Consider the following 16,219-nt stretch of genomic DNA (forward strand, 5'->3'; position numbering starts at 1 on the left):
AGTCTCCGGGCTGTTCAGAACTCTGCTGCAAGGCTTTTAACTCGCATTAAGAAAAGAGCACACATCACACCTGTTTTAGCAGCACTTCACTGGTTACCAGTCCAGTCCAGAATTCAATTTAAAATCCTGGTCCTTACTTTCAGAGCCCTGCATGCTCAAGTTCCTACCTACATCACTGACTTGATACAGCTTCACACTCCTACCCGGACTCTCAGGTCATTAGATCAGAGGCTATTAGTGGTTCCCCGCACTCATTTTAAAACTAGAGGTGACCAATCATTCCAGGCAGTGGCTCCTAGGCTGTGGAATGCTTTGCCTCTCTCTCTGCGTTGTGCGAACTCTGTTGATTCTTTCAAAAAGCAACTGAAGACTGTGCTCTTCAAGCAGGCTTTTAGTTAGTCAAGGGTTTTTTATGGTTTCACACAGTTTCACTATTGACTACATTTGATGCATTTTTACTTGTGATCCAATAATGATATTTTGATAAATCTGAATGTATTGAGTCATTACATGCATCAATAAAATGTAAAAGTTCAGGAAAGAAATACTTCACTTACTTTACACCTTTTACAAGGCTCTAATATCCCCTTTTGGCCAGTGTATTTGATGCTGTGTTCCAGCCTAAGCTCGAGGCAAAGAAATAATGGACACACGTGTACAACAAAATCTTTCATATTTATTTATTTTTCTTCTTTATGTAGCCGATTATCTGAAAGGCTTCAGGGATGGGCATATGACGAAATAACAAACAAAACCCAGGTCTAATGCTTTGTTTAGAAACGGAAATAATTCTTAACACAATTAAAGACAAAATGCAATAAACTCCCCTCCCTCCCTCAAACACAGGATGAAATTCTAATCCAAAAAGAAATGGCTCCCAATCCTCTACAAACTCAACACATCTTTATTTCTAAAAGCACTTTTAAAACCACAATGTGGACCAAAGTGCAGTTCAATAAAATATAAAAGGAAACAGAAAAACACATATACCAAATAACCAGAGAGAGAGAGAGAGAGAGAGAGAGAGACAAACACAACCACCACAATACATACAGGGATATAGTATGCAGTAAACAATAATGTTTTAGAATTAAGAATTAAGCAGTGTTATATAGAGGACTTTTAGTGTTCTATTTTTTAAAGCAATTCATTAAGTTTACTCTACACTTTTTAAGCATTTGTCAGCTTTTCCCAGCACATTAACAGTTAATCAGAAGTTAAATTTTTTCCTCACAGGGAGTCAATTATCGTTTAATTAAATTTACATTTAATCTACTTTTCTTTCTTTTTTTTGAGTGGTAACAATAGATCTAATATGATGTGAATGTGATAATATAATTGTTTGTGATCTATTTCAATATATTGTATCGTGACTAGCGTTGTCAATCGATTAAAAAAATAACTTATTAAATTGCACATTTTTCTGTAATTAATCACAATTAATACGTTTTTAATATATTTTTTATATTGTAATAATTTCAAATAAACGAAGGGTGCTTTAACACTGGCAGTTTAGTTCGGACTGGCACGGTTCGCATGAAAAATCGTTAATGTGAACGCTGTCATGTGGACCCGGGAGCGCCCCGGCATACCGAACCCGAGACTACCTGGAGGAGCTGGTCTGAGTTCGGTTACTCTCGAACCGTGCCGCGGTACGGGTGAATGTGAAAACAGCACAGACTCGGGTGCGCACTTGTTCAGGAAGTGAAGTGACCTGCGCATGCGTTTTGATGCGCATGATTTACTTTGGATACGAGCGAGAGTGAGTCTGCAATGTATTCGCTCATAGCTCGTGGAATCAGGGCAACAAATGAATGGAAATTCACTGTCTCGAGTCCGTTTGCAAGCAGAAAACCATCTTATGCTTCACACACACACACACACACACACAGTAAACCTGTGTTGTTTACTCAGCTACGCATAATAGCACTAAATTAATAAAAAACACATTATATTGTCCCGCGTTCTGTTTTCTATCATGCGTCGTGCACGTTTGCGTAATGACATAAGATGCACGCAAACGCACCAGAGTTCGATAGAATCAAGTTGAATGTGAAACCAGACCATTGTCCAGTTCTGTCCAACTAGAACAATCGCACCCGGGCTCCGACCGCAGCAAACGAGCCCAGTGTGAAAGCACCCTAAATAATGAAGAAACAACATAAAGACCGTGTATTTAAAATAATTGATCTAACAGGAAATATACAGAAATTGAATAAAGTTATCAAGCACTTCACAGTCTTCACTGCATAAATTATAAATTTAATCTAAATTAATCAAAATTTTCTAAATATAAATTATTAAAGTTACAAAAGTTATTCAGTCAAGCAGTGAGTGATCTGTCTTTTGTTCTTTGATCAGGTTTATTAGGCTGCTGTCACTTTAAGAGCTGAAGCACATGATGCAGATCTGACACGCATCCTATTTTCTCACAACTCTTTACGTACATTTAAGACTTAATTTAACTCATTTAAGACTGTGCTTAAGATAATACTCCACAAAGCAGGCATTTTGGCATACTTTTGTGTTTTTGTCCGTTCAAGCGCGAGAGAGAACTCAATGCGTGCCAGTACAGATTTAAGTTTTTTCTTTTCATTTTTAATCACGCTTAAATGGTTTAATAGCACTGAAATGAATTATAGTGAGATCATAAACTGTGTCAACGGATGACAGAAAAAAAAGATACTGCATTAATTGCGTTGAATATTTTTAACTCATTAAACTGAAAAAACAAATTGCGTGCATTAACGTTAATATGGAAGCTCGTTTCGGCCACAGAATAAAACATTTTAAAAGATAATTGCGACTTTTTATCTCACAATTGTATTGTAAAAAAAAAAAAAACTATAGTTTATAGTATAGATAGTTTATATCTCACAATTCTGACTTTATAACACGCAATTTGGAGATATAAAGTCAGAATTGCATGATATAAAGTCACAATTGTGTGTTATAAAGTCAGAATTGTGAGATATAAACTATTCTGAGGTTGTTGTTTTTTTCCCTTAGAATTGGACTTTATATCTCACAATTCTGAGAGAAGATGTCAGAATTGCGAGATATAAACTCGCAATTATGTGTTTTATATATGTGAATTGCGTGATATAAAGTCGCAATTGCGAGAAAAAAAGTCAGAATTCTGACTTTATAAGACGCAATTGCGACTTAATTTCACGCAATTCTGACTTTATATCTCGCAATTCTGACTTTATAACACGCAATTGCGAACAGAAATCAATCTGAAACAGAAATCTGACACAGAGACACTGAGGTAAGGAAATAAAGCCCAAATCCAGCATAGAGATGTTCTGTGAATGTGGTGTTGAATGTGTGTAGGTGTGTGAGTGTGTGTGTGTCAGAGACGCTGTAGAAGGAGAGAGTGCCGGCCGGCATGTCTACATACACTCCCACTCTCTTAGAGGAGCCTGAAGGGACATGTTTTTTAGTGCTCTTATTATTGTGACGGACAGTAAATCTGTCATCAGAGCAGATCAGACTCCAGGAGATTTCACTGGATCCAAACCCACAGTCATCACTTCCTCCTTTCCTGCCGATTCCTTTATATGTCACTGATATTTCAGCATCTCCACTCCACTCAGCCTCCCAGTAACAGCGTTCAGACAGACTCTCTCTACACAGAACCTGAGGAACCTCCTCAAATCTCTCTGGATGATACGGATACGGCTGCTCCTCTCTCATGTATGTTACCTTTCTGTTCTGCTCAGACAGAGCGAGATACGCGTGTGCTGTGTTTGGATCCAGAGTGAGATCACAGGCATCTGAACACAAGAAGAGACGACATTTTTAACAACAACCGTCTCAACATTGAGTGTTTAGACCACGAGCAAACTCTTGTCAAACATCTTTTCAAAAGTATCACTAAAGAAATGCAAGAAATCGACAACAGATATGGTAGAAAAAGTGTGTGCTTTCCCTAACAACTCAACTCAACTAAATAAAAAATAAATTATATATGTGTATGTATTTGTGTGTTTGGTCATTGTATAATACATATTGGGTGATTTTGATACTTATAGCTCGCGTTTATTTGTCTAATATGCACTCTCAGAAACACCATGAGCAAAGCAAATCCCTTTTAAATGTTATGTACAGTCTAGCATCATGAATGTTGAGTGTTACATGTAGTCCTGTGAACAAAGTCAGATAAAATCAAAAGTTACAAGCATATTGATAGATTTTTTTTTTTTTTTTTTACCAAAGATAATAATAACCTCTCAATGTAGAATTGAATTCTTTACTGACAAAATTCAGAAACACCCAAAATGGTTGACAAAGGAAAATAGGATATCATCTAAATAGTATATTATTTGGCCAAAAACTATTGAGAAGTTATAAACAAAACAGCCATTTTTCTTATTTCTTGATCTGTAGATGGCGCTGTGTTGAAACTGTCATATACATTGTCAAAATATTGTGAAGATACTTGGCATGTTCACTTTCAAATTTGTTTTTCATAAAGTTTTAATTTGAACTCCATTGTCTAATGGTCATTTGTGTCCAATTCAGTGAATATGAGTTAAACGATCTAGAATGAGTTTGAATTGAGATTTAAATTTAGCTAATGGTATATGTGTAGACTGTTCTCTATCTGTGTGCCATATTTCATAACTTTCCTATGTATGGAAATGTTTTATATATGCTTTATATGCTCTATGTTTTATAGGCTACCATAGAGTTCAACAGAACAGCACACTAACAGATATAACAATGGTGTCAATGCACATTTGATGGATGGTCCCTTAAAACAGAGTAGTTGGACAAGGACACATACAATTATCGTGTGTATAATACTACTAATAATTAGTATACAATTTTTTTGTGTGCTATGACCAATAAGTTTGAAAAACACCCCTTAACTGTGCCTCCAAATGTGCCTTTTTTTTGTTCATCCATGTTTTTAAATTGCTTGAACACGTAAGTGATTTAAAGCAGTCCTGTACAGATGCATAATGCCATTCTACCCAGTCATTGTGTGTGTGTGTGTGTGTGTAGACCTACATTTTTTTGGTCCTGATGTAATCCTGATCTCTCCTCCATGATCTATACTGAAAAACAAACAAAAAAGGTTACATTCGGTTACATTACGTCACATTCGGTTCATATCATACAATATTAATGTATTTGTAAACAAATTATTCTCATACATAACAGAGAAAAAAGTTTTCCTGGTTTAACTGGTACTACATGTTGGTCCCCCGACTCTTTGCACACCCAGTTTTCTCTGCTCATTGAGACAGAGCCCTGCTCTCACCAGTTGAACACAAGATCCTTTCCTCCTCTCTTTCTAATTTACTCTTTTAAAATAAAAGGTCCCACTTAATATAAGGGTCAAGTCAAGTCGTCTTCATTTTTACAGTGTTTTTAACAATATAGATTGTTGCAAAGCAGCTTTACAGAGATAATAGGAAATTACAGTAACAGAGATTGTTTAGGCTTTATAGCATCTCTAGAATAAAGATATTGACCAGCTAAAGATAGTTTTGATTGATTCCCTTCCATCGCAACGATCATAAGTTAAGTTATTAACTGTTTAGTTTAACTTATTAACAGTAACACAACACTGTTTTAGCAGAAAACTCTTAAGTTCTTCCTGCGCAAACTTTAAAAACGCGAACCTGTGAGAACGCCGATGGCGTACACATGCGAGTTCAGTCTATAGGGAAGCGTGTTTGAATATATGTGTATATGAGTAGCTTTAACTACGATATACTAAAATTTAAATTAATAATTTGATACAATGCACATATTGTGTACATACAGGTTTTTACATTGTAAAATTATTGACAGCTATAATTAATTTCTCTCATAACATCTATAAATGTTGATCCACTTTTTACCCCCCAAAGTGTTTTGCAATACAACATCAACACAATAATGTAGCATTCGGATAATGTAGCATTCCCATTTCACTTTACAACTAAATCACAGGCCTGGAACCAAGACGTCCCTAGCCAACATTTGCTTGAAGATCTTTATCTATTACCATGCTTGACAGCATCATGTGACATAGAAGAAACTGTGATTTATTTTTACACAATTAACCTGTCCCAAAATGTATATAGTATATTCCTGCTAGGCTAGGTCTCCTAAACATTAGATCGCTGGCACCTAAGGCAGTTATTGTAAATGAAATGATCACAGATAATACTTTTGATGTACTCTGCCTCACCGAAACCTGGCTTAAACCAAATGATTATTTCGGTCTCAATGGCCCTCATTTATCATTCTTGCGTAGAAACGGGCGTATATGTTGGCGTAAGATTATGCTTACACTCCTCTCACTGCCTGATTTATGAAGCTGTGCGTACCTTTGAAATCCAGGTGTACGCAATACCTGCCCTTGATAAATGCCGCGGCTGAAAACGATCGTCATTAGAATAACACGCCCCTATATATTCAAGTCTCCGCTTCCCCCACGCCCTCATTTTACGCCATGGACACACGGAAGACGGCAAAGAAGAGGAACTTGGATGAGCAAATGACCTATCACAATGCATTATTTTACAGCACGTGTTTTGAAACAATTAGCATTTAATTTCGTATCACGTCACATGTATTGGGGTGTACAATAGTGATGATGATGTGATGTGGAGTACCATTCATTCACATTAATAATTGCATGACAATTTGTAATATTCTTCTTATTATTATTATGATTTTTATTATTAATGACGCTTATTGTTATTTAGAATAAGAATGTCGTTATTATTATTATGTGTATTATTATTATTATTATTAGGGGTGTGCCAAAAAATCGATTCACAAAAGTATCTAGATTCTCATTTGCAACGATTCAGAATCGATTTGAAATGTCCAAGAATCGATTTAATAAATAAATAAATAAATAAAATCAGCTGGCTGTTCGCCTCCATTTTTGTAACAAGCCTATGCGGAACGTCACCACGCAGCCGGTTTTTGAATGTGAGCGAGCGGCAAATCACAACAAAGAGGAAGCAAATATGGATGAGAGGGAGATCCAACCAGCCCCGTCTTCACTTAAAGCTAAAGTTTGGCGTCATTTCGGTTTTTACCGAATGCCTGGAAGCACTGCGCTGGACATGACACACACAGTGTGCAAGCTTTGCAAAACGAAGACCAAGTACTTCGGCAGCACAACAAATGTGCGGGCTCATATTACTAGGCATCACCCGGAGCTCAGTGACACGGAGCAGAGTCAGCCGCCAGCTGCAGTCCAACGCACACTGCAGTGCTTCACGAAACTCCCTGCCAACTCCGAGAGAGCAAAAAAAATAACTCGATCTATCGCCTGCTTCATCGCCAAAGACCTAAGGCCTTACAGTGTGGTGGAGAACGAGGGGTTCGTCTGCATGTTACAGACAGCGGAGCCGAGGTACGCCATACCGTCCCGCAAGTTTTTCACTGAGACAGCTGTGCCACAGCTTTACAATGAGACTAAAAGAAAGGTCGCCAGTGCCCTAACCGAAACGACCAGAGTGGCACTAACATGTGATGCATGGACATCAAGAGCAACCAAGTCTTTTGTGACATTCACCGCTCACTACATAACTGATACGTGGGTGCTCGAATCCTGTGTTTTGCAAACTCGCGTGATGCACGAGAGCCATACAGCTGTAAATGTCAATGCCATGTTTCACTCCGTTGCTAATGAATGGGAGCTGACGGTCTCGGATCTGGTGATTGTGACTGATAATGCTGCCAACATGCTCGCCGCTGCACAGATTGACAACTTGGCACACATTACATGTTTTGCCCATACTCTCAACCTGGCTGCACAACGAGCTCTGAAGCTCACCACGGTGTCACGACTGCTTGGGAGGATCAGGCGAATTACTGGTTTCTTCCACCGCAGCGCCATTGCAAATCATGAACTGCTGGAAAAGCAGAAACTTCTGCAGTTACCGGTGCACAAACTGAAAACGGATGTCGCTACACGCTGGAACAGCGCGCTGGACATGATAGAACGATTCCTAGAGCAGCAGCCTGCTATTTGTGCCGCGCTGCTCTCTCCCCAGGTGAGAAAATCTGGAAGTGACATCTGCACACTCAGCGACACCGACATCTCCACTGCTGAGGAAATAGCATCGGCGCTGAAACCAATGAAAGACGCAACCCACATAATGTCAGAGGATTCTACGCCTACACTCTCAGTTATTGCTCCTTTGCACGCTCAATTGCTGCACGACACGGAGGCAGCTGGCGTTGCTGCAGCTGACACACCAGTTATTCGGGATATCAAACTGGCAATCCACGATGATCTGGCGAAAAGATACAGTTCTGCACGGGATAAGCGCATGCTGTACTCTGCTTCCCTTTTGGACCCCAGATTTAAGGCCCTGCCTTTCCTCACTGAGGAGGACCAGCTGGAAATCCATGCCAATGTAGTTGCAGAGGCTGCAGCACTTGAGGTAAATTATTATCTGTTCTTGAGTAATATATATATTTTCTAAATGTTTAAGACATTTATGCTTGCTGAAAATGGATGTAGGTAAAAAAAGAAAAATGATGCCATCTCATCTTGCAGGTTTTATATATGCCTTTTAATTTTAGTTAACCATAAAATGAGGGACTTGTGTGACTATTTTGTACATAATTGATTATGACTGACATGATTGTTTAATTGTTTCTGTAGAGACAAGTGAACTCAGAAGAGGCTGAGGTTGAGTCTGAGACACCACAGCAAGAAGGCAGCCCTGCTCCAAAAAGACGGCCCTCTGCACTGGTCACGCTATTGGGCAAGACATTTACTGAGGTCAGTGTTGTCCGTAGATCTGCCAGCTCCAGAGCTGAAGAGGAACTGAAGAAGTATCTTGAAGCCCCTCCCCTGTCTCTGTCAGAGAACCCGCTCAGCTGGTGGAGGACCCATCAGACAGCTTTTCCTCTCTTAGCTGGACTGGCTAAGCGATACTTGTGTATCCCTGGCACTAGCGTTGCAGCTGAGAGAGTTTTCTCCACCGCTGGAGATATAGTGACAGCACAGCGAAGCAGTCTCACTCCTGCACATGTTGATCAGCTTCTTTTCCTGCAAAAGAACCTGAATGTTGCATCTGCAAATGCACAGTAACCTTGGACACAGTTCATGTCCAGTTTTTTTCATGATTTGTTGAAAATCATATAATCAGTTCAGTTGCACAGTTTACAGTTCTATTGTTGCAGGAGTCACTGTCATGAACATTTCAGAGACAGGTAGCTTAGGGGTACTATTTTTCATTTTGAAAGAAGCACTTTATTTTCATAACTTGTTATTCTTTAAGTTACTGAGTCTGACTGAGAAATATAGATGTTTTTTTGTCTTCACCGGTTGTGTTCTACATGATATTTGTGGTAAACTGCAACTTTCCTGGGAAATGCATCTATTTTCAACCATTTTGTATTGTGAAGAAGCACTTTATTTTTGTTCCAACTTATTTCATAGCTAGCTACAATGTTTTTGATAAAAGGCACTTCCCTGCGAATTAAACTTAATAAATGTGAAAAAGACACTTTAATGTCTCCGTTTGTCATTCTGTATAGCAAAGCAGATGAGAGTAGATCATGATCAGAAACCTGATTAGAAATCATTATGGATAAAATCGAATCGTTTTGAATCGAAAATCTTTTTGAATCGAAAATCGATTTTGAATCGAATCGTGGCCTCAAGAATCGGAATCGAATCGAATCGTGAGATGGTAAAAGATTCCCACCCCTAATTATTATTATTATTATTTAAAAGAAGAAGAATGTCATTTTTATTATTTTGTCAGTCTGAATTATTTTTTGGTCATTGAAAGCCTTTCATTACTGAACCCAGCCCGTGCACACCTGCCGGGCCTAACCCTGCCTAACCATCGTTTCAAAGAATAGTACAACGGCGAGCGCGTCGAGTATAAACGCCTCGTCGTTTGGGGAGGTGCACGCGCAGTCTGCGGAGACTCGCGCTGCGGAGCCAGGCGAAAGTATAAACAAGGCTTGAAACGTCAGGTAAAGCGCACAGGCTCGCAACTGAAGGAATACATATGCCTCCAAATCAAATGCTTTGGTAAAGTCACACAAATTAAACACAAGTCCATGTTGCACAGAAAATAAACACTGAAGTTTATAATTACTATGCTGTTGTTTTTACAGTGGGTCATAATATATCATATCTTTTAGTTTTTCAGTGCGTTTTGTGGTGTTAGGAATTGTTTTTCTGCGCATTTCCGCACTAACTCAAAACGTGCGTACACCACCTCCTGAGCTGGCGTAGGATTTGAGCGTGCCATACGCCAACGTCCATATTGATAAATCTCAAAGTCACCGTGGTTTTGGGTGTACGCCAGGTGTACACTGGAAATTTGGTGTACGCACTTTTGATAAATGAGGGCCAATGAGTCTACTCCAGCAGGCTGCTGTTATAAGCACAAGTCTCATCTGATTGGTCGTGGCAGCGGTGTTTTATAGAGATATTCTTAATGTTACTCAGAAAACAGGACACAGGTTTAACTCATTTGAAGTGCTTGTGCTAAATGTTACACTCCCAGATATAATAAAAAAATCCCTATTATCTCTTGCTTTGGCTACCGAACACAGACCTCCAGGGCCCTATGCTGATTTCATTAAAGAAATTGCAGATTTTCTCTTAGACCTATTGGTCAATCTTGATAAAGCATTGATTGTTGGAGATTTTAACATTCACGTAGATAATTCAAATGATGCATTACAGATTTAATAAATTAATTAGGGGTCAAGCAAAATGTCACTAGACCCACCAATCATTTTAATCATAAATTAGATTTAATTATATTGCATGGAACCAATCCTACTGATAGTGATGATATCACTTATCACTACCTTGTAACTTGAATACTGTGTACGGCTGAAATTTGTCATGTTGCGCCGCATTATCGGCAAGGTACTGTAGAACAATTCTCCCAAATACTATCGATAGATTCACAAATAACCTGTCTGATCTGTCTCAGCTTCTCAGTGTAACCAAACACAAATGAACTAGAGGAAATGTCTAGCAGTATTTGCAACATTTTCTCTAATACATTAGAAACTGTTGCACCAATCAGATAAAAAGAGGTTAGAGAGAAAAGTACTGCACCTTGGTACAACAGTATTACTAACGCTATCAAGAGAGAAACTCATAATCTAGAGCGCAAATGGAAACAAACGAACCTAGAGGTATTTAGAATCGCGTGGAAAGACAGCACTTCCCATTATAAAAAGGCTTTAAAAGCAGCCAGGGCCAAGCATCTCCGCAAACTAATAGAAAATAACCAAAGCAATCCAAGATTTTTATTTAGTGCAGTGGCGAGATAAACAAATAAACAGACATCACCTGAACATATTATTCCATTACAGTTTAGTAGTAACGACTTTATGAATTTCTTCAATGAGAAAACCGAATGCATCAGAAACACAATTGTAAATTTACTACCTTTAACAGCGTCTTATGATTCAGCCTCAATTATCGCCCCTCAAGAACAATTGCACTGCTTTAAAACCATAGGTGAGGAAGAGCTAAATAAACTTATCTCTGCATCTAAACCAACAACATGTTTGTTAGATCCAATACCCACTAAATTACTGAAAGAGTTGTTACTTGTAGCAGAAGAGCCTCTTCTCAATATTATCAACTTGTCTTTATCTCTAGGTTATGTACCAAGATCGTTCAAGCTGGCAGTTATTAAGCCTCTCATAAAGAAATCACAATTAGATACAAATGAATTCACAAATTACAGATCCATTCAAAAAACGAAGATAATGTCAAGAAATTATGGAGTGCCACAAGGATCTGTGTTAGGCCCTCTGCTATTTTCAATATATGCTGTCACTTGGTAATATTATAAGAAAACATGGAATTAATTTCCACTGTTATGCCGATAATAATAGTTATATATTTCATCACAACCAGATTAATTCTCTAAATTGTCTAAGTTGACAGAATGTGTTACATATAATATATTGGATGAGCTGTAATTTTCTTCTAATAAATTCAGGACCAGTACAGGACCAAAAACCTGTACACAGAATCTCTTAGAATACAATTTGCATTTGGAAGGATGTACTGTAACTCCATCCTCTACTACAGTTAAAGACCTGGGCGTTATATTAGACAGCAACTTATCTTTCGAAAATCATATTTTAAATGTTACAAAAACAACCTTTTTCCACCTCAGAAACATTGCTAAGCTCTGGAATATGCTATCTGTTTCTGATGCAGAAAAGTTAGTTCATGCTTTCATGACCTCTAGACTAGATTACTGTAATGCATTACTATCTGGTTGTCCTACATCCTCAATAAACAAGCTATAATTAGTCCAAAATGCAGCTGCTAGAGTTCTTACTAGGTCAAGAAAATATGATAATACAACACCAATTGTATTATCTCTACACTGGTTACCTACTCAGTTCTGTATCAATTACAAAGTATTGCTACTGACCTTTAAGGCTCTAAATGGTTTAGCTCCTGTGTATTTAACTAATCTTCTATCGCCTTATAATCCAGCCCATCCCTACGCTATACAAATAAACGTGAATTTAATTTAATTTAATTAAAGAGAGTACAAATGGACTTGGGTAGAGTCTGCCAAAGTCTGTCATGGGTCAAGATTATACACTCATTGGTCACTTTATTAGGTACACCTGTTAAACTGTTTATTAACACAGAAATCATATTTTTTCTCAGAAAAGATTCACAAAGCAGTTACTCCAGTCTGCAAGACACAATCCATCAACCGATTCACTATCCTCCACCTGAAAGCTGTTTCATGTGTGAATTGTTCGAACTCAGAGCGGAAGTTGGATAGCAATAGCTTTACTCTGGCAACAAGACAATTTACACAGATAAAACACTTACCCTGCCCAGAAGCACGTATGTTTTACCCCAATATATTTCAAGATTATAACAGGCACACACGCAGTATAGCATAATTATTAGTGATAATTATTATCAGTATTAGTGCCATACATACTTAAGAATCTCCAATGTGCAGTTAGGATTGTTCAAGGTATCAGAGAGCTTCTTTACTCCTGATTGTCCAAGGTGATTGTAGCTCAGATCCAGCTCTCTCAAGTGTGAGGGGTTTGAACTCAGTGCTGAAGCCAGATAACAGCAGCTTTCCTCTGTCAACATACAGCCAGACAATCTACAAACAAAATAAACAGTCAGATAATCTGCAGACATCAGCAGTCAAATAATCTACAAACACATTGATAGTCAAATAATCTACAAACATGCATAAAGTTATATAATCTACATAATCAAGATGTTCAAAATTACTTGAACATAACAGCAAGATTTGTTGGAGCACACTAAAGTCTACAGGAAGGTAGCCCTTCAGGAGCAAGTTTGGCTACCCCTACTTTACAGACACAAATCAAGACAGATAATCTATAGACTCAAACACACATCTACAGTAAAATAATCTACAAACACACCCAATCGTCAGATAATCAACAGCAGAGATCTTCAATTCCAACCCTTTTAGGGTCAGTTTCCTGCAGAGAGTAATTAACCCTGTAGCTGCTATATCATGATATTTAAGACAGACTAATTAAATACCCCTTACTAGTTAAATATACCTCAGTATCTCCAGCTTACAGTTTGTCCAGCAGAGAGCAGCTTCACTCCTGAATCACATAGGTCATTGTTACTTAGGTCAATCTCTCTCAGACAGGAGTTTGATGATTTTAGAGCTGATGCCACAGTTTCACAACACTGATCAGTAAGGTTACAGCTTGCCAATCTGAACAATATAACAAACAAAAAAACAAACAAAGTGTCTGTGTCAGTTTTCAACCACAGTTTTTCTTAACACCTAATTTAACATTAAGTTTAACGTAACTGAACATTTAGTTTACTCTGAATTTAATAGCATAGTGAAAAAGAAAATGAAACCACAACAAAACAAAAGAAATCCATGAAGGTATCAGCTCCCATGACTTCATGCTTGTGGTCACTTGTATCACATTTGTTTACTGTATCTAAACATATATTTTTTTAGATAATTACACTCACAGAGCTTTCCGGCAGTTCCTAACAGCAGGTACCAGCCTCTGCTGACCATCTCTTGATTTTATGTTATACTTTCCAAGATCTAACACATCCAGCACCTCCGATGACATCAAAATCATATTTGCCAAAGTTGAACATTGTGCAAGAGAAAGTTTTTTACTTGTTTCAGAGCTTAAAAAAGTCTTCATTTCTTCAAAAAGAGAATTGTCCTTCATTTCTATCAAGCAGTGTGAGAGATTCATCCATCGTTCAGGACTGACTTTCTTTTTTTGAACTTGCTTGATGTGTTGGATCACTTTCTCAATGCTTTCTGAACCGTTCTCTTTATGTGTCAATAGATCTTGTAAGAGTCTCTGATTGGACTCCAGAGAGATTCCCAGCAGAAACCGTAGAAAAAGATCGAGGTGTCCATTTTTACTGTCGAGGGCTTTATTTATTACTCCTTTCAGAAGTACATCCAGATGAAGATTCTCATGCTGAGTTTTGGACTTTCCTCTCAGAAACAATCTCAGAACCTCACTGTTATTGTGTAAATATGACACAAACATGAAAAATGCTGCCAAAAACTCTTGAAAGCTCAAATGTAAGAAGCTGTAGACTTTCCTCTGATGAATCACAGATTCCTCCTTAAAGATCTCAGTACAAATCCCAGAATACACTGAGGTATCAGTGACGTCTATGCCGCTCTCAATCAGGTCCTCCTCATAGAACATCACATTGCCCTTCATCAGCTGTTTGAAAGCTAGTTCTGCAAGTTTCACAATCCCTTCTCTGCTGGACTGCAGAAGTTTCTCTGGATCTCTCTCTTCATACTTCTGATTCCTCATGTTGATCTGAATCAGCAGGAAATGGATGTACATTTCAGTCAGAGTTTGAGGGATTTCTGCACTCAGATCTTCTTTCAGGTGCTTCTGAAGCACAGTGGAGGAGATCCAGCAGAAGACGGGTATGTGGCACATGATGTGGAGGCTTCTTGCACTTCTGATGTGTGAAATGATTTTGCTGGCTTGATGCTCGTCACTGATTCTCTTCCTGAAATATTCCTCCTTCTGTGGGTCATTGAATCCTTGAATGTCTGTCACACGGTTGATGTATTTGGAGGGGATCTGATTGGCTGCTGCTGGTCTGGTGGTGATCCAGATGAGAGCCGAGGGAAGCAGATCTCCTTTCATGAGGTTAGACATCAACACACCCACTGATGAAGTCTCAGTCACATCAGAAACTTTCTGAGCATCTGAAAACCTCAGTTTAATTCTGCTTTCATCCAGACCATCAAAGATGAACAAAACTTTACACTCCTCATAAATCTTTGAGTCCAGATCTTTAAGTTCAGGATGAAAGTCAAGCAGAAGTTTGTGAAGACTGTACTGATCATCTTCAATCAAGTTCAGCTCTCGAAATGGAAGCACAAACATGAAATCTACATCCTGATTGGCGTTTCCCTCTGCCCAGTCCAGAATGAACTTCTGCACAGAGACGGTTTTTCCAATTCCAGCAATGCCTTTGGTAAGAACAGCCTTAATTTTGTCTTTCTCCTCGTATCCTGGTTCAGGTGAAGCTTTAAAGATGTCATTGCAATTGATTGGAGTGTCTTGTGTACCTGGTGTTTCCATCTGTAAAACCTCATGTTCTTCATTCACCCCTTCACTCTCTCCCTTTATGATGTAGAGCTGTGTGTAGATCCTGTTCAGGAGGGTTTCATTCTCTTGTTGTTTGATTCCCTCAAATAACCTCACATAACTGTTCTTCATTTTAGTTTTGTGTTGTGTTTTGACACTCTGCATTTCATCATCTATTTGTTGTTGAGAATCCTGATGTAGGTCACTAGTCTCCTCCAACAGTTCTGCTTCTGTGTAACAATAAGAACCAGCAGAAGTGGATCCTCCTGTGACATTTTTAAAACAAGGACGATTTCTAGATCTCTTTCTGCATCGAGGACAGTCAAAGTATTTTGATGGATGGAACAAATCCCAGTGGCGGTTGATGCAGTTTTCACAAAATCTGTGCCCACAGTTGATAGAGACTGGATCTTTCAGAACCTGCTTACAAACTCCACATTTGGAGTCCACATCCTTCTCCACACTGGAAATATAGGAGAGAGAGAGAGAGAAAAAAACAAGTTTTATTGTTTAAAGTTTTATTTGATCTGAATCATTTAATTTTGAATATCTGCCAATACAGAGTCCTGATCCAATACTTGTATTTTCCTATTGCTTGGTGTACATTAAAGTTATTAAC

The 16,219-nt window shown here is 38.4% G+C and overlaps 1 protein-coding gene across 1 annotated transcript in view; it reads right to left on the reverse strand.

The window, feature by feature from the left end:
• Nucleotides 1–656: 656 nt before the first annotated feature.
• LOC311088882 (NACHT, LRR and PYD domains-containing protein 3-like) overlaps nucleotides 657–16,219 on the reverse strand; it is a 36,808-nt gene continuing 21,245 nt past the window's right edge. The window contains exons 4-9 of the mRNA XM_084123258.1: nucleotides 13,985–16,063; nucleotides 13,551–13,712; nucleotides 13,405–13,464; nucleotides 12,939–13,112; nucleotides 5,020–5,066; nucleotides 657–3,779 (exon numbers count right to left, since the gene is read on the reverse strand). Coding sequence (XP_083979384.1) covers nucleotides 3,235–3,779; nucleotides 5,020–5,066; nucleotides 12,939–13,112; nucleotides 13,405–13,464; nucleotides 13,551–13,712; nucleotides 13,985–16,063 — 3,067 coding nt within the window. The 3' untranslated portion in view covers nucleotides 657–3,234. The remainder of the gene's footprint in view (nucleotides 3,780–5,019; nucleotides 5,067–12,938; nucleotides 13,113–13,404; nucleotides 13,465–13,550; nucleotides 13,713–13,984; nucleotides 16,064–16,219) is intronic.

Source organism: Abramis brama (genome assembly GCF_963993115.1).
Source record: "Abramis brama genome assembly, chromosome: 8".
NCBI classification, from domain to species: Eukaryota; Metazoa; Chordata; class Actinopteri; order Cypriniformes; family Leuciscidae; genus Abramis; species Abramis brama.